At 36.9% G+C, this 20,122-nt stretch overlaps 1 protein-coding gene across 1 annotated transcript in view; it reads left to right on the top strand.

Moving 5' to 3' along the window:
• Nucleotides 1–20,122, top strand: part of LOC138691877 (uncharacterized) — a 50,935-nt gene that overhangs the window by 7,622 nt on the left and 23,191 nt on the right. Inside the window, exon 2 of the mRNA XM_069814444.1 lies at nt 16,004–16,840. Coding sequence (XP_069670545.1) covers nt 16,004–16,840 — 837 coding nt within the window. The remainder of the gene's footprint in view (nt 1–16,003; nt 16,841–20,122) is intronic.

Raw genomic sequence — 20,122 nt, 5'->3', positions numbered from 1 at the left:
TTGCTTTCAATTGATGGAATTTTAACCGAAAAGAGGAAGCAAAACCAAAACACAAAAAACTGAGCTGTCTAACCTCAACAATACCTGCCATTGACTATAAACAAATGAACTCAATCAGCTGACTAATGAAAGAGATCATGTGACTAGTGAAAAATTGTCACAAGTTACTAGACTGGTGAAATAGTTTAAGAAACAGAATCTACTAGAGCTGGTGAAATATACTCTGGTAACTAGTCACTGGTGAACTACTAAACTAGTATTTTTGAGAAACAGGCCCCTGGTAACTACTACTTTACCCTTGTAGTTTCTAGAAACACAGACTTGTAAAATAAACTAATATTACTACTGTACAGACTAGTATTACTAGTCCATGAGTTTTGAGAAACAGGCCCCTGGTATTAGTACCCATCAAGGTCAAGTTTCTAAGATATCTTAAATAGTTTTTCCAAATGAATTAAAACAAGGAAATAATTAAAATCTCATGTTACAGTCGGAATTCAGAAACTGACTGTTTTAACACACTGTGAGATATGATTGCAAAAGTCTGTGAATTTAATTGAAATAATGGATGGAAATATTTTTCCCCTGAAAACTAAATGTTCGGTCTATAGAGTCTTAGTCAGTAAAATCTTTTATCAAATATTTGTGGGGCAGTAAATTTTTAAAAGTTTGTTATGGTTGGGACATGATTTGTTGCGATCGGGACAGCTAAAGTTTCCATACCCATAATGATAAAATGCTAAAATAATAATTTTTGTAACATAATTACACATTATGAGATTTGGTACTTGGAATGTTACAAGTCTATATAGAACAGGAGGGGTAACATTAGTAGGAAAATATATAGAATAGACTTTGTGGGAGTACAGGAGGTTAGGTTAGATGGGAATGGCATATTGCCAATAGAGATCACTTTTTGTACTGTGAGAAAGGAAACGACAGGCTAATCACCAATTAGGAATGGGAAGGATTCTTTATTCGTAAGAGAATAAAATCAGGAGTAAAAAAGATGGAATTTATCAGTGACAGGTCATCATATTGTGACAGCGACGTGAGATTCGAACTCACGACCAGCGTCCCGCAAGAGAGCAGATCGCGCGTGAGTCGACACGGGCTCCACGGAGCACTGAGGGACGGCGCGCGGCGGAGAGAAGAGAGGGGAAAGGGCCTACGCGGCGAGGGAGGTTGCGCGCGCATCTTCTGCTTGCCTAGAGAGGCCGAGAAGTCCGTCGAAGTGGAAGAATCGCGAATTCGAACTTTCTCGGTTGCGTCGCTGTGGTTATAAATTACGGACGCGAAGGAACGACAGATTCATTCATTCATGATTAGTTCAGTCAGTAAGCCAGTGAACAGAGCAAGCCAGCCAGTCTTGTGTACCGGAGTTCGACTTGAGTGTGCGTCCCGCAACTGTGTCAGCATCCGAAGGCCTGAGTTCGAGTGCAGTGGACCGCAGTTTGAGGGACCTGAGTTCGAGTGCAGTGGACCGCAGTTGGAGGGACCTGAGTTCGAGTGCAGTGGACTGTCTCTGAAGGTCTGTGGTTCGAGATACTGTGAACTCGAGTGACTGAGCTAGAAGAACTGTGAACTGAGAACTGACAGTTCTGTGTTGTAAATAGTGCTTTGTGAATATTAGTTAAGATTAACAGTTCATTGTTGTTCGTAATAGTCCAAGTAAATTGTCATTGTCGTTTGTGGAGTGCAATAACGAACGCTGTGTTGCTGTGCGGAGAGCAAATCCCGTTGTTGACGGGAGTGAAGTTAAATTGTAGAGAGTGAAGAGTTATTGTTGAGATAATAAATTACATTGTTGTTGAGTTGAAATAAATTTACAATATTTAGTACATGAGGATAAATGTAGTTATAAATGCTCACACCCCTATGGAAGAGAAAGACGACCATATAAAGGATAGCTTCCAGGAATTGGAACAGACTTTTGATCAGTTATCTAGACATCACAATCATGAAAATTTTGTTGGAGTATTTCAACGCTAAAGTAGGACGGAAGGACATTTTTCAACTGACTACTATTGGAAAAGAGACCTTACACGTAACTAGTAATGATGATGGAGTTAGGTTAGTCAGCTTTGCCACATAAAAAAATGTGTCAAAAGTACAACATTTCTCCTTTAGAATATACATACATATATTTGAACTTGTCCACATGGATTGACACACAACCATACAGCTCACATCTTGATAGATAAACAAGACATAGTATAGGCATCCTACAAGGAAAAGTCACCTCGGACTCCTCGCGTCCTCTCACTGCCCTGCAGTAGGCTGGTTCTTTGTTAAGCTGCTTCTGGTATAGTTATACCTGCTACGGTTGCGGACAAAGAGCAGCTGTAACCAATTAAGTGAATATAATAACAGTACACCATTACAAGATGTCAACATCGTCTCTTTCTAAGGCGGAATCAGTATCTTCTTCACTGAAACTGCCCTCACTGTCTTCACCAAGCCTGATGATTATTTCATCAATGCATTCGTCCGTTACGGCATCATTACGGAAATATTCCTCTTCAATATTTTTCACGTGATTACAACAGTTAACCCATTAATCTACTGGAAACTGCGAAAAAAGTTTTTCACACATTTTTCTTTTTCTCTTCTAAAGATTCAGATATTTTTTCTACTAATCGTCCCTTGATATCCCCCCACACAAGTTCTGAGGGATGCAAGTCCACGTGGTAAGACGTAAGCGTTGCACAGTGTGTCCTGCTGAAGTGAAGTTCTGATCAATACGATACGTCCTCATGCCTTGAATTACATTAAACAGCTGTTTCTTCGTCATTCTTAACAGTTCATATTTCATTTCTTCTTCAGTTTCTTCTTTCATTGCTCCAGTTTCGTTTAGTATTTTTTTATTTTCGAACACCCACTCCTTCATGTCAATTTTCAGTGGCGACATTGTAGGCGGTCTGTTTTCCTGAACATTATGATAACTTCCGTTATCAAGAACAATCACACTTTGAGGTGGAATGTTTGGCAGCAGCATCTCACTGACCCCTTTTGAAAAATTGTCATAATTCATGTCATCATGAAAGTCGCCACTTTTTTGCTTTGATGTAAACATCACTAAAGCTCCATCCATTCACCTCCTGCATGAACTATGATCAATCCAGGCCCATTCCCAACAGCGGCAGTTACGCCAAGGTCGGTTTCAGGTTGCCAGCAGGGACAGAATGAGAAGAATGAACATAATTTGTCAAGATACACGATGTCTCTTTCCCTGTCTAAACTGATGTGTGTCAGCAGTATTTGGATTTTCAATTAACACGTTACGACTTGACCGACATTTTCCTCATGTACTCATAAGTAGGGACCAGATTTTTATGTAATATCAAGGTGTGAAATATGTAAAAAAATAAGTTGAATATGTACCAAAATATGTAAAATCATGAAAATATTTAAAATCAATATCTGGCAGGTATATATATATTTTTTTTATTTTAGTTGGTTATTTTACGACGCTTTATCAACATCTTAGGTTATTTAGCGTCTGAATGAGATGAAGGTGATAATGCCGGTGAAATGAGTCCGGGGTCCAACACCGAAAGTTACCCAGCATTTGCCCATATTGGGTTAAGGGAAAACCCCGGAAAAAACCTCAACCAGGTAACTTGTCCCGACCGGGAATCGAACCCGGGCCACTTGGTTTCGCGCCGTTACTCCACAGGTGTGGACGGGCAGGTGTAGGATAGGTAAAACTCTCCAGTTGTGATTTCATAGAGCACCCGACTTTTTTACCGCACACTTCAAACATTACTATTTTTCCATCTGTAGTGAAAGCTTCGTCCATCGCAATCCATGATTTTATTTTTGTCGTTAGGGTTGAAAATACAGGGGGCATTTTAATTAGTTAAGAGCTGTAGACAAACTCACTTGCAGGGTTGAAAATACAGGGGGCATTTTAATTAGTTAAAAGCTGTAGACAAACTCACCTGCACTTTATACTGTAAGTGCTAAAACTAGAGAACTGAGTGAAATGAATGATACAACAGTACTGCAAGCTTTACTGGATTAGGAGAAAATAAGAGATGTGGGACACATGCATTTTAGCTGCTCCCTGTAAGAAACAAGAACCTACTAAAACCTCAAACTATAGGCATTTAGAAACTGTTATTTGAAAAGTGACATTTCTGTCTCACTCACAAGGGTAGGATTATTCCAACCGGGAATCATACTTTCTAATTTCTCGAAAAATCCCATTTCCGTATAGGCCTACGAAATTTAAAGCAGAGAGGTCAAGCAATAACCTGAAAAACTATTTATTTCAATCTTTCAACATCTTTCCAGTTTGTTCCTCTACTCCAGCTTCTTTTCAAAAGTCAGCTACTTTATTGCGGCTCATGTCAGACTTTACATGGGTTTCCCTTGGAATAATTAGGAAGAGGGTGGATAAGGTTGGAAATTGCATGCAAGCGGCTTGTTAAGACGTGTGCAGAACAATTATAGTTCGAGACAAATCATGTCGTCCTCGTCCCTGAAGACAACTCTACTTTCCGAGTGATTTTTACAATACAAGGTAGTTGTATGAAAATGTTTGCATTTTGTTCACTCATATTTACAGTGGGCGGTATGGGGTGAGTGCCTCTATTACTTTCTGGAACTAAGGACGTTATGTTTCGTCCCGAAATATATTCTTTCTTGGGTAGGTAAAAAGACTTTTTAAATCTGTGTATTTCAAATTTTAAACTTCCCCAGCACAAGTTTTTTTTTTTTTTTCCTTTTAGAGAAGTAAAAATGAACAAAACCCCTAAATATGTAGATTTATGTAATACCAAGCCATAATATGTAATATGAGGTAAATATGTAAAAATATGTAGTATCAAATTTTAATATACTAATGGTAATTACAAGATTCGCAAAGATTTCTTATTTATATATGATTACATTGAAAGGAATATAATATGTAATTACATATCCGGTCCCTACTCATAAGATACCGGCTTCCTTTAGTGCCTTGCATAGTTTTCTCATGTACTATAAGATACCGGTTTCCTTTAGCGCCTTGCATAGTTTTCTCATGTACTATAAGATACCGGTTTCCTTTAGTGCCTTGCATAGTTTTCTCATGTACTCATAAGATACCGGTTTCCTTTAGTGCCTTGCATAGTTTTCTCATGTACTATAAGATACCGGCTTCCTTTAGTGCCTTGCATAGTTTTCTCATGTACTGTAAGATACCGGCTTCCTTTAGTGCCTCGCATAGTTTTCTCATGTACTCATGAGATACCGGCTTCCTTTAGTGCCTTGCATAGTTTTCTCATGTACTATAAGATACCGGCTTCCTTTAGTGCCTTGCATAGTTTTCTCATGTACTCATAAGATACCGGCTTCCTTTAGTGCCTCGCATAGTTTTCTCATGTACTATAAGATACCGGCTTCCTTTAGTGCCTTGCATAGTTTTCTCATGTACTCATAAGATACCGGCTTCCTTTAGTGCCTCGCATAGTTTTCTCATGTACTATAAGATACCGGCTTCCTTTAGTGCCTTGCATAGTTTTCTCATGTACTCATAAGATACCGGCTTCCTTTAGTGCCTTGCATAGTTGTCTCATGTACTCATAAGATACCGGCTTCCTTTAGTGCCTTGCATAGTTTTCTCATGTACTGTAAGATACCGGCTTCCTTTAGTGCCTTGCATAGTTTTCTCATGTACTATAAGATACCGGCTTCCTTTAGTGCCTCGCATAGTTTTCTCATGTACTGTAAGATACCGGCTTCCTTTAGTGCCTTGCATAGTTTTCTCATGTACTGTAAGATACCGGCTTCCTTTAGTGCCTCGCATAGTTTTCTCATGTACTATAAGATACCGGCTTCCTTTAGTGCCTCGCATAGTTTTCTCATGTACTATAAGATACCGGCTTCCTTTAGTGCCTTGCATAGTTTTCTCATGTACTCATAAGATACCGGCTTCCTTTAGTGCCTCGCATAGTTTTCTCATGTACTGTAAGATACCGGCTTCCTTTAGTGCCTCGCATAGTTTTCTCATGTACTATAAGATACCGGCTTCCTTTAGTGCCTCGCATAGTTTTCTCATGTACTATAAGATACCGGCTTCCTTTAGTGCCTTGCATAGTTTTCTCATGTACTCATAAGATACCGGCTTCCTTTAGTGCCTCGCATAGTTTTCTCATGTACTATAAGATACCGGCTTCCTTTAGTGCCTCGCATAGTTTTCTCATGTACTCATAAGATACCGGCTTCCTTTAGTGCCTTGCATAGTTGTCTCATGTACTCATAAGATACCGGCTTCCTTTAGTGCCTTGCATAGTTTTCTCATGTACTGTAAGATACCGGCTTCCTTTAGTGCCTTGCATAGTTTTCTCATGTACTATAAGATACCGGCTTCCTTTAGTGCCTCGCATAGTTTTCTCATGTACTGTAAGATACCGGCTTCCTTTAGTGCCTCGCATAGTTTTCTCATGTACTGTAAGATACCAGCTTCCTTTAGTGCCTCGCATAGTTTTCTCATGTACTATAAGATACCGGCTTCCTTTAGTGCCTCGCATAGTTTTCTCATGTACTATAAGATACCGGCTTCCTTTAGTGCCTTGCATAGTTTTCTCATGTACTCATAAGATACCGGCTTCCTTTAGTGCCTCGCATAGTTTTCTCATGTACTATAAGATACCGGCTTCCTTTAGTGCCTTGCATAGTTTTCTCATGTACTATAAGATACCGGCTTCCTTTAGTGCCTTGCATAGTTTTCTCATGTACTCATAAGATACCGGCTTCCTTTAGTGCCTTGCATAGTTTTCTCATGTACTCATAAGATACCGGCTTCCTTTAGTGCCTTGCATAGTTTTCTCATGTACTCATAAGATACCGGCTTCCTTTAGTGCCTTGCATAGTTTTCTCATGTACTATAAGATACCGGCTTCCTTTAGTGCCTTGCATAGTTTTCTCATGTACTCATAAGATACCGGCTTCCTTTAGTGCCTTGCATAGTTTTCTCATGTACTCATAAGATACCGGCTTCCTTTAGTGCCTTGCATAGTTTTCTCATGTACTGTAAGATACCGGCTTCCTTTAGTGCCTTGCATAGTTTTCTCATGTACTATAAGATACCAGCTTCCTTTAGTGCCTCGCATAGTTTTCCTCTTAGCAGTCTACCAGAACTACACTTATTTATTTATTTAATTAGCACGTATGGGCGAATCCAGAAATGTATATAGTGTGTTATACCTTGACCAAAACTACTTCCGACTTGACAGTTTACAGAGAAGGGGGAGCAGTGTTGTCATGTTGCCCATCTTTCGTGTAAGCGAGCGCGCTGCCGATAGAGTGCAGTAATGAACGGCTGACATGAACACATACATTTCTAACCACTTTGTTGACCACTAGGCATTAAAATATGTGTACATTATTATTTTTATTAGTCTCTTAGAATCGGTTCGAGCTAAAAGGAACCAAGTCAAAATATGCAGTTTTTGGGTTATGACAACAATTTGAACAACCGATGTCATGTGAATCGAACTGTGGAAGAAGGAACTAAGTCAGGCTTTTAAATATTATTTTGTCTTCTATAACATAAAAATATACACATTTGTGGAAAGTTTTTTGCTTCTCCTGAAAAGTTGTGAAAAGTGACTTATTTCCTTTTAGCTCCGACTGATTCAATTATTATTATTATTATTATTATTATTATTATTATCACCACCACATCTGTGGAGTAAGGGTTAGCGCGTCTGGCCACGAAACCAGGTGGCCGAATTCGAATCCTGGTTGAGGTTTTTTCCGGGGCTTTCCCTCAACCCAATTTGAGCAAATGCTGGGTAACTTTCGGTGCTGGACCCCGGACTCATTTCACTGGCATTATCACCTTCACCTCATTCAGACGCTAAATAACCTAAGATGTTGATACATCGTCGTAAAATAACCCACTTAAATAAAAAAAGCAGCACCAAGAGCGTAATACCATTAGAAGAGCGTCGAAAGGACTGTAAACTGTAAAAACTGGTTTAAATTTACTTTTATGAGTGTCGGTATCCTTCAATATAATATTGTTAGAAAGGCGTTGAAAAAATTGTAAACTAAAAATAATTATGATTAAAAATCTACACGGCCTTTCTTTTTATCCAATATCGATAACAGTGCTCTTATTAATTTTAAGACAAGCAGCAATTCTTATTACGATTTGCGCCTAGAGGTAAAGGAAGCCCACTATTATCTTTTTCCTCTCAAAATACTCTCTTACATTACACACCATTTCTCGCGCTTGACTCTTTAACAGGGCACCTTGTCCAATATTCTTTGTTCTCCGCCTGCCTTTCCTTCCTTCCGACATTGCACAAGTCACCTGTTTAGAAAATCTCACAGAAACCACAAAACATACACTACTCACACACACACCACGAATAACAACGATGATAATACGTCTAATATAATTTAAACACAATAATTATCGATACACTAAAACAATAATACATCTAAATAATATTTTTAATTCACAGAAAGCACGTGCTAACCAGCCAACTCAAAGTCATTCCGGGCATTGTATTCACCACTAGGCCGTGGTATTCACGTGCAACTTGTAGACATAGACACGGCAACACCGGCCCGTTACCATGGTTACATGTCTCTCGTGATTGGTTGATTTGAACGGTTGCCATGGTAACATGCTAAAGGTGTCATTTGTCGGGTCGGAAGTTGTTTTGGATAGACCATAGTTGGGAGACCGGAGGGAAAAAGACCTTTGGGGAGGCCGAGACGTAGATGGGAGGATTAAATTAAAATGGATTTGAGAGAGGTGGGATATGATGATAGGGACTGATGGCGGGCTTATGTAGGGCGGCAATGAACCTACGGGTTCCTTAAAGTCATTTGTATTGTATTTGTATTGTTATTTGAGGTTAGAAGACTAAGTTGTTCCTGTTTTGGTTTTGATTTCTCTTTTCGGATGAAAATGCCATAAATTTAAAGTAAATCAACTATAGTCAATATGATTAACCCCTCAGTACTCGCGTGGATTACAATAGTAATCCGTTGATATTTAATCCTGTATTACTGTACGTCACCGACTGTAAAACTGCTTAGCTGACATTCAATGCAATTTCTCGTCACAGTCTAAGTGAGGCATTACTGGTGTTTAGACATATTTGTCGCAACGCTTTGCAAAGTTATACAGAGTTTTATCAAGTGATGCACAATTTTTCCAAGTGGATTACCATTGTAATCCACGCGAGTACTGACGTCATCAGATAAGTGAAATTGTTTTTATGTGGTTTTGAGTGATACAATGCATTAACTTTATGAAAAAATGTGTGACATCGTTCCATCCTCTTTGTAGTTGGCTCCAATGAGTACGGTAACTACAAACATTTGCAAATGACTGGATGAAGATACGGATGGTGGCATTGAAAATGAAAGTGATGAGGAAAGCAACAGGGAAGTTCTTTTGAATGAAGTTCAAGATTCTAATTCAGAACCAGACGATGATGATGATGATGATGATGATAGACTAATTTCTATAAATGATGGAAAATGCTGTACGGGTAGAAATAAGACGATGATTTGGCGGGAAGTGCCAGTAGCTCAACGTGGGAGAAGACGAGCACAAAATATAGGGTAGTGATTCATTTACTGGGCCCTAAAAGAGCTGCAAGAAATGCGCGGACACACAGAGAGTTTTGACTGCTTTATTGATCAGACAATAATCAATGTAATTATTGTAAGGTGTACTAATATTTATATTGAAAAAATGAAGCGTAATTACGGACGTGACAGATATTGCAAATTAACAAATGACGTTGAAATTCTTGCATTCTTGGGTATTTTGTATCTTGCTGGCGCTTTGAAATCGGGAAGACTGAACGTTAGAGAACCATGGGATAAAAATGGCACAGGAATAGAGTCAATTTACCTGAATATGACCTACAATAGATTCTAATTTTTGTTACGATGTCTACGCTTTGATAACATATATGACAAGCAGGAAAGGAAAGAAATTGATAAACTGGCTGCTATACGTAAAGTGTTCCGAGTTATTTGTTCAGAAGTCACAAAGGTGCTACATTCCAAGCGAATATGTAACTATAGACGAGCAGTTGGTTGCTTTTAGAGGACGAGGTCCCATGAAACTGTACATACCTACTAAACCAGCAAAATATGGGCACAGCATTTTCGCTATGGTGGATGTGAAAATATATTACACTCATAAATTGGAAATTTATGCTGGTATTCAACCAGATGGTCCATGTCACCAAAGTAACAGTGCACATTCAGTGATGAAGGGGCTGGTTCATCCCATCAAAGGAACAGGAAGAAATGTGACCACCGATAACTGGTTCACGAGCATACCTCTGTGTTCAGATCTTCTAGAAAATGACAAAATTACACTTGTAGGAACCTTGCAAAAAAAAAAAAAAAAAAAAAAAAAAAGAAGAAAAGAAAAGAAATCCCTCCTCATTTCACAACTACTCAAGACAGGCAAGTTAAAAGTACATTGTTTGGATTCAATGAAAGCTGCACAATTATTTCGTATGTACCAAAGAAAAACAAAACAGTGTTAGCATTATCAACCATGCATTATGATAAGGCAATGGATGAGGAAACGGGAGGAAGCCAGAAACCTTCTATAATAGAACTAAATGCGCTGTGGATGTCCTGAAACAGTTATGCTCAGCCTATGATGTGAGCAGAAATTCACGACACTGGCTTCTATTTTCTTTGACTGACTAAACATAGCAGGTGTCAATGCTCTTGTTGTTTATTCTGCAGATCAAACAAATTCTACGAAAAAACTTCCTAAAAACTCTTGCTCTGGACCTAATGAAGTCTCTAATTTCCGAGTGCATAACCCCCTACAGACAATTCCAATAGAAATAAAGAGAAGAGGAGAGCAACTGTTAGGCATTACACGAACAGACCAAGAAGAAACTACACGGCCAGAAGGTATTGGCAGGTGCTACATGTGTGGTAGAACAAGAAACAAGAGCATAAGTCAGTCTTGTTCCCAGTGCTTGAAGAGAATTTGTCCTACTCATTCAGATGTAATTTGTTTGAACTGTGTAGAAGAAATGCATAGGCCTACTTAGATAATTGAATCAGATGTAGATTAGGTTATCATGTGCGTAAAGTCTGAACTGCAAAAATAGAAATGGAAGTGCATCAATATCCTTCTTACAATACACAAAAACATCTGTAAAATATTACAAGTGAAGTGAGTATGATTGTTGCATCCTTGAATTTTTTCATTGCTACACTCCTGAGTGAGGTATTTAGTTATCAAATATGACGTAAGAAAGGTCAGCAGTAATTAACTTGCGTTTCCTGCGGGAGAGATTACATCAAGAGTTCAGGTGACCTTCAAACAGCGAGTGAGCAACAAGGCTAGATATCCTACATAATTATGATAGTGAACTAACTCATAACTATGGTGCAACAATAATTTATGACTCGGAGACACGTCCAGTGTGAAAACATTATGCAAACATGTCACTTGAATGCAATTTGTATATGATATATTTCATTATTAATATTTATATTTAATACGTTCCGTAATGCGTAAAATATCCATTCTCATTACTGTTATAACTGAAAAGAATATTATTTCTTAACATTTAAATCTAATTGCAATGTTTAAACCATGTCTGTAAACAAAAACAAATGTGGATTACCATTGTAATCCAGGGGCTTGTTTCTCAAAACTCACGGACTAGTAATACTAGTCTGTACAGTAGTAATCTTAATTTCTTTTACAAGTCTGTGTTTCTAGAAACTACAAGGGTAAAGTAATAGTTACCACTTCACAGTCTAGTAATATTGGTAGATTTCACCAGTTCATAAGTGATTCTGTTTCTCAAACTGCTAATCTAGTTGATTATACTAGTATTCAGGAATATTGCTACAAGACTCTAAAGACTGGTGATTTCTGTATTATCAGTTACTAGTGACAATCTTTATCAGATAATCAAAAGAAAATTTTATAGTTATTTTTATATGTGGTTTAGTGATTCCGATTGAAGTGATGAAGTAGTGAGAAGAGCTAAAACTATGTCGAGAAATAACAATTATTCTTTTATTGGAGCAATGTTTAAATATAATGAACAGTTTAGGTAAAGTGCTGAAAAGCTTGAAGAGTTGTTAAATATAGTGGGACTTGCCATAACAACACAAAGAAATAAAAGTCATGCATTATCAGCAAAGTTTCAAATACAAATTGTTCTACGAATTGGGATGTTGATTATTTTCCAATGCCAGTCTTTCTGTCCTTTCATTCACACAATACAAATTTTATAGGCTACAGTTATAGATTAGGTTACTTGTGGGAGCAGGACCAATGTCAGCTGTGCCTTATTTCGATCGTTACTCTGTGCTACAGGAAATCATTTTTTATAGCTCGACAAACGCATTCTCGCTGTAGTGTGTAACGTAACTAAAGCTGCATCTACACAGTTCAATATTCCAATCGCGTATGCATGCAATCTGGGAAGAATATTGAAAGAATCAAAGTTTAAAAGGTACGTTCAATTAAGATGCTTGAAGATTGTGTGTCTACATGGTGCACCGTTTTGAACGTCGTCTTTACTGCGTAAATATATTAATTAATATTAAATATCAATCCTGCATATATTGTTTTAAAGTTGAAAGAAAAGTTTAACCGTGTAGTTGCATCTTAATGTATTCATGATCATCAATTTACGGGGAAACAGTTGGCGACAACGACTAAAGAAAAGAACGATCATGCGATAAATTGATAGCCATAAATCCAGCTGCAAAAATTATCGCAAAGTATGACTGTGATTGGTTGGAATTCAAAATTTAATTACACTTCATTGGTCGAAAATGGAATGACGTCATATAAACGAAATAGTCAGAATAATGATACATCAACAAGAAACCCAGAATCAAGCACAGGCAAAAAGTATGATGTCTTTACAAAACCACTATGAGAGCAAATATTCAATAGAAGACCTAGAACTGTTACTACTTATCTGTCTTCTCCGAAATTCGGAAAGAGGGTTCTAGAAACTTATACAGGACTTCCAAATGAATATGTATTGCTGTTCCCACCCATTTTCCCGAGTCCGCATTCCCAAATGAACGTTTTCCCGAAGCTACCTTTTCCCAAATGCTACTTTCCCGAATCGACTTTCCCTAATCCACGGTCCCGTATTTCATTTACTATTCAGTTTCCCCGAATATATTATGCGAGAAATTCCTGAACAGTAAAAGACATGAACTGACATGTTGCCAGGAAAAAAAAAATACAAATACTACATTTAGGCAAACAAATTTATAAAATTTATGTTATGAGAAACATGACAGATGACGCTACAATTATAACTTCAGCGCGAGAAGGTAAAAAGCTTTTGCTGGAAGGTTACGTGTATGCAAGAGTGCGGCTGGAAGAAACATACAGGCTACTGGGATTGTGCAAAAGTACGTTCCAAAGGATGTTCTGCACAGGCGATTACTTCTGGACCGCCTATTAACCTGCAAGTACTGAAAGGGCTAGCCGCAGAGAGAGTGGCTGCAACTTCAAACATGAATACGAATTATTATGCAGCCAATAACAGACACCTCGATTACCTGAGGACGCTTGGACATTGTTTCACTTTGTAAGGAGAAACTGTAATTAATTACTGTATACTCGTACCATATTTGTGTGATAATATACACTGCTGTACTTTTATTTATTTATTTATTTTTATTCGGTTATTTTACGACGCTGTATCAACATCTAGGTATTATCGGGAAAATGGAAATCAAAGAAATCGGTAAAATGTCTGTCGGAATGTGGATTCGGGAATTTTGTATTCTTGAATGCGGATTCGGGAAAATATACGGGAATCACGTATTGTTGACTAATGTTAATCAAATTACAGAACGACTAATGGGGCATGGAAAGCTGGTAACAAGAATCCAGAAATAAAAAACGAAATAGCCGGTATTGTTGATATGCTTGTTAAGAGGTTTAATACAACCACGCAGGCGTGTACAGACTCAAATGCAACAACTTCTACATAGGACAGACAGGCAGATCATTTCAAACACGTTACAAAAAACACATCAGAGCAATAACAAAATTACAAAACACTTCCACATACGCAGAACACATCACAAATGCCAACCACACCTACAGAGACATCAACACAGACATGGAAATTCTACATATTCAACCGAAAACCCAGAAACTAAACACACTAGAACAATATGAAATATACAGCCACACAAAAACACACCCATATGAAATTCTCAACACACAACTCAATTTCAGAACACACACTTTTTGGCTCCACATTACACTACACAAACAAACCCCCACAGAAACGCAAACAGAAGGCGCGAAGACCTGGACCAACCAGTTCTGAAGATAACCCACAACAGGCTGAAACTAGTCAACAAGGTACCGCACCTAATATTTAACACGCGAGAGCAATTAACTGCATATTCCGAAAATAAGATTCGACAGAACAAAAAGACTGACTGCTTACATACTGCAATGAGCTGTATTTTGCAAGAAATTTCATTAAATTGTCTGCAATTTTTTTTTTAATTTTATTTTATTTATTATTGCTAGTAAGTTTGAAATGAATACAAAATAATAAATGCAATGAAAAATAAACTAGCCCACTCCTGAATGAGTAAGACTCGTGTTCAGGAGGGAAGTCCAATACAGACAAAAATAAATTTAAAATTGAGAGTGAATACAGATTAAATAGTGTTTAATATGTTTAAACCCAAACTATAAATCCAATACAAATTATTTTATTTTTTTATTAATTTGGAGAGGATTTGTGGTTGAAATATTATTGGAATAAAATTTGTTTAATAATCTGGAACCTTGACTCATGCTATGATAAAAAGCTGCATTGGTTTTACATTTTGGTTCAGACAAACGCAGAGAATTCATATTTTTAGTTCTATATTTATGTATATACCTTTCAAAGTTATTAAAATTTCTATAAAAATATTTTAATAAAATAAAATAATACATTTGTTTAATGTTGAAAAGTTTGAAATGTTTGAACAACAATTCATTTGGGTAATCTTTCTGCTTTTTTAAACAAATTTTTAATACTTTTTTCTGTAGTAAAATTAACGGATAAAGGTTGGATTTATAGGTTCTACCCCAACCTATAATACCATACATAAATATAGATTAAAATAATGATAAGTAAATTATACGTAAACAGTTAATTGACAAAATATTTTTTAGAATAACAAAGTAACATAATGTTTTACGTAATTTATTACAAATATAATGAATATGATTAGGGCCTATTCCATTTTAAATGATTATCAATAATTATACCTAAGTATTTAACCTCATTAACTGCATTAATAACTGAACAATTGCAATTTATATCGGAACAATCAGAATTATGCATTTTAATTTGTAGTATAGATGAAATTGGTTTATTATCTTTATTATTTAAAGAAAATGGGATAGCTATTGTTTTATCTTTATTAATTACAAGTGAATTTAGATTGAACCATTTCTTTATTAATTTTAAGCCGCAATTTGCATTACAATATGTATCATCAGCATACGAATATAAATCACCTTCATATTCTTTAAGGTCTATCATTAAAAGGTATAATTAATGTAAAGGTATAATATTTTAGCATCTAAAAATGTAATTGGTATGTTAATTTATTTTATTTAAAAAAAATGTTCTCTTTATCATGTCACAAAATATGATAACCCAGCCTTGAATGTGACTGTGGCCCAGCACCCAGCTGAGTTTCAGTTTATCCTGTTCTCCACCATGATTACTACTAACGTTTAGGAGTCCGCATAATTCCAAAGTGATGAAGAACTGAATATCAGAGACAGGAAGTTTTTATTCCAATATAGCTAACTCTTCAGTATTTAACACAATATTACACTGCAAGGAATTGTAAAATAATTATGTATTAGTTGGATATATAAAATTTACTAACCTCATTAGATGTATGACTTCATATAACAATTAGATTATACACGTAATAGCAGTGACGCTAAGGCATCTCACTCAGATACTGCTTATGTTTTGTTTATTTACAGAGTTACAAGAAGATAGCTGGAGCCTGCAGGATTAAAGGGTATATGTATGAAGTCAAAATGGCTGGACTTCTCTTCCTTAGACTGATCAACGAGAAAAAGAGGTTTCATATTGCCTTCAACATGGCTGCAGCTGGACGATTCGATGATTTAGTGCTGGGCATTGATGATAAAGCAGTTTTTGTACAGTTGAAACACAAGCTTGGGGCACAAATCTCAGAAAGAAAGAGATTATACACAGTACGCAGAATCTTCGCAATGAAGGGCTACTACAGTTCTTACTGCAATCTCAAGAAGGATTGGGGACAGAAAACTGACCTACAACTGTGGGGTGCATTCAGCGATGTGCAGTTTGTTGTTTACACAAATGCTGTTGTGGCTGAAGGTGAAGCTGTTGATACTGATGTCCAGAATGTTCTCATGACAGGAGGAAAATGCTTACAATTCTCTGAAAATGACTTTCCCGAGTTAAAGAACGAGCCTGAGTTCAACCAGTTCCTCCATCAGTTCAGGTTCTACACACAACAAGCAAGTGAGAAGCAGCTTGATTCCTTAATCAGAAATGAACTTCTTAGGGCACTGGGGATGGATTCTCAGTTCCACACATTTCTGGCTAATATAGCGAAGTGGATGGAAGGCCCTGGTTCTTACCTCACGGAAAATGTTGAGTTTTGGACGAATATAGTGAAATGCAATGTCGATTACTTAAATAAAGCAAAAATAGATCAGCTCGCAAAATTTAATCTGCAGTTTGATGATAGAGAGTTGAACTTATTTAGACAGCAGTTACCAGAAGGCGGAGGACTTCTGAGTGTTCAGAATAGCACGAGTATGGAAGCTGTAAGTATCTGCACAATGATCTTTTTTCCTCATAATCTAATGTTTAGAATCTGTTATAGGCAACTTTATATAACTATACATCCCTTTATACTACAGAGTCTTTGGGATCAATGGAGGGAGAGGTCGAGATCAGCATTGAAGTGTTTTCTTGGCTTCAGAAGTATGTCGCATATCAGACGATTTCTAATAAACAAAACAATCTGTCAAAATTCAGCCAGTGTTGCAATTTTTGCCTTGCCACTTATTCCGATGAAGTCATTGTCACATACGAGTACCAGCATTATTGTTATCAGTAGGGCCCGGATTTCGATGACTTTGCATCCTTTTTCTGATGATGCTAGGACAATGCTCTATGGAAGATAAATGTAGCTCATATCATCTTCAGTGAAATTAAACCAATTTGATGCGCCATTTTTATGCATTTTTGGACACTTTTCTCTGATGGGGCATTTTTTACGGATTATTACTTTTTGTTAGTCATATTTTAAGAACAAATCCGGGTTTTTGTCATTTTTAGCGATTTTGATTGCATTGTTGTTAATATTAGTAAAATTATGTTTCTGAAGCACGAAATCTATGAATTCTTGGAAATCTGTTGCATTGCGGCCTCCCCTATTCATGTTCTGTTAAACATTTGGACTCGTCCAACTAACCGGTCATGTCTATTTTAAGACAGACTTTGTCCTCTAAAGGAATGTGGGGGTGAAATTACCTGCTTGAGGTTCGCACTGTCACGGGTTCTTGTGTACTGGTTACAATTCAGTCACACAGAGGAGAAGGTAGTCGTTTAGAGGTACTGAAGTAATACTTCTATTTTGCCTTGCCGAAATTAAAAACAAGCAATTTCGCGAAATTAAAACAGTTTGTATCGGAGTATGGCGACACTATATTTTCTAGTGATGGTACTATATCGTACTGTAAGCTTGCAAAAGGTGTTTGTAAGTTATTTTAATGCAGGTTGAGTGATAAAGTGTAAGTGATATTGCCATATTGCGCAAGTAGGTTGACAAATAAAGGTAATTTTTAAGTCATTCTTTTTTATTTTCAGGTCATTTTTAATCGATTTTAAAGTCATAAAGTCATCATTTTAAGGTAATTTTTTAGTATTCTTTAGGTCATCAAAATCCGGGCCCTAGTTATCAGTAAAGTAATATTATCAGTAGTATCGGTACTACCTACTAAGAGAATCTTTTAGAGTCATTCGTCTCTCACTCTTGCAGCTAAGGTTGAGTCCTCTTCCAGATGAGTTAGCTACAGAATACAAAGCAGGAGTGCCAGAATACGAAATATTTAGGGAAATTAAGAATGGGAAAGCAACAGTACTTGATGTTATCTCCATTGAATTAGTGAGGGACTTGGGTGAAGAGAAGAAGCAAATTCTATCATTATGCAACGAAATATATGAGAAAGGCAAATGGCCTGAAGATTTTACGGAGACAGTGTTGCTGCCAATACCGAAGCAAAATAATGACAAGACATGTAATGAGTTCAGGGTTATTAGCCTAATATTGCATTCGGCAAACATTCTGCTGTAAATACTGAAACGATATTTATATTCTAAGACAGAAAGACAGTTGGAAGAAGAGCAGTTTGGCTTCATGAAGGCAAGAAGGTAGATCTCCTGCCTAAGTCCAGTCATTAAGTAGGCTACATTATCTTCTATAGCACACTGTGTCTCAAACAGAACATACACTCCTACCTGAGTTGTATTAATATACAATAAACAAAGTCAAAGGTTCATTCTTTCAGGCTTGCATAAGTCCCACCCACTCTAGTTGGTAGCCTCGTCCACTTTGAAATGTTCTTCCTGGTGTAACTGAGTAATTTCTTCTCGAAGTCTTTGCCCGATGTCTTGACTTTCTAACGGTTGACCAAGTTCCAGCTGTAACAGGTATATTCTCTGTGCTAGTCTGACGGCCATCGTAAGTTCAACAATTGAGGGGTTTGCCAGAAAAAGGGCGTATACTTCAATATGGTGAATTGAGATACAGGCAATCTAAGATTTTAAAACGCACCTGAATAAAATGTTATAAAGATAGTGAACAAAATTATACATTAAATTAAAAATCTTAGCGAGTATAAATGTTTTGTAGCATTTAGGCAATTTATATTATTAAATTTCCTTATATTTGTACCATATAAAACTTCGGTCTATACGCCCTTTATCCATATAATGATTTGCTTAGGGGATTTAATGTAGCTTTCAGATTTAAATTGCACACGGAATTGAAACAAAGATACATTTTATGACATTTATTATCTGCTTCTAAAGTAATTTACATTATTTCATTTATACTGAGTAGACATTAAGTACGCTAAGCAAAATCTCTGAATATAATAGAAAAAGAAAATCTCCATTTAGTGTCAACATAAATAAATAAAATTTACTCTTTGTATAATCCTGATAACAATAAGCCCAAAAATCTGAATATTGTAACAAATCTCTTTATAGAACATAAAATATTTCCGTCTGAATCTACGAGTTCCATAAGTTTGTTTACTCTTAAAGCAAGGACAACAATGAACATAAAAAGCAGTCAAAGGAAACAACTGGACTGACTAAATTGAACTATATATATTTGCTTAGTCTCTACCAGAGAAAACACACACAGTACAGTATGCGTAACGCGCAGCACTAGCTCTACTTGTAGACTGACTGACTAAATCGCGCACGCTCGCACGCACGCAGCCCTGTCCTGCAGGTATGTACAGTACAATCAAAACAAAATTTCGCTACTATAATTAGCGAATTATTCACTACATTTTAAACCGTTTTCCCGAAGAAGGGCGTAGAGGTCTATCCGGCTTTCTTCCAGCAAACCCCTCAATTCTTGCCAAAGACCAGTTGATGCACTTATGGTTGTCATCTCCCACAGCACTAGCCATACACTTTGCTTCACTGTAGAGAAGCGAGCATGATACCAGTAAGTGTCAGTTCTTCCCACGGTGGATGGTAGTACTACCTCTCATCTTGCCACTCAACATTTCTTCCTTGTTAAACTGCACATTCATCCTAGACTATGAACATCTGGGTCCCCTTATCCAACTACATCCCTCCCACCATCTCGATTCTAGTAACTTCTTAGCAATAGTGCCTCGAGACAGAAGGTTCTATTATATCCGAAAGTATTTTTTTTTTTTTGTGAAAACACTCTGAGAATATGCCAAATAAGAATATAAAATATAAATAAATTTGAAATAGTATTATTTAGGCCCTTTTGTTCTATGTTTGATATATATATATATCAAATCTATATATATAATTTGGACTGGTAATCGAAA

The sequence above is a fragment of the Periplaneta americana genome, chromosome 16 (genome assembly GCF_040183065.1).
Source record: "Periplaneta americana isolate PAMFEO1 chromosome 16, P.americana_PAMFEO1_priV1, whole genome shotgun sequence".
NCBI lineage: Eukaryota > Metazoa > Arthropoda > Insecta > Blattodea > Blattidae > Periplaneta > Periplaneta americana.
The sequence above is the reverse complement of the archived record's forward strand: the minus strand, read 5'-3'. Positions and strand labels throughout refer to the sequence as shown.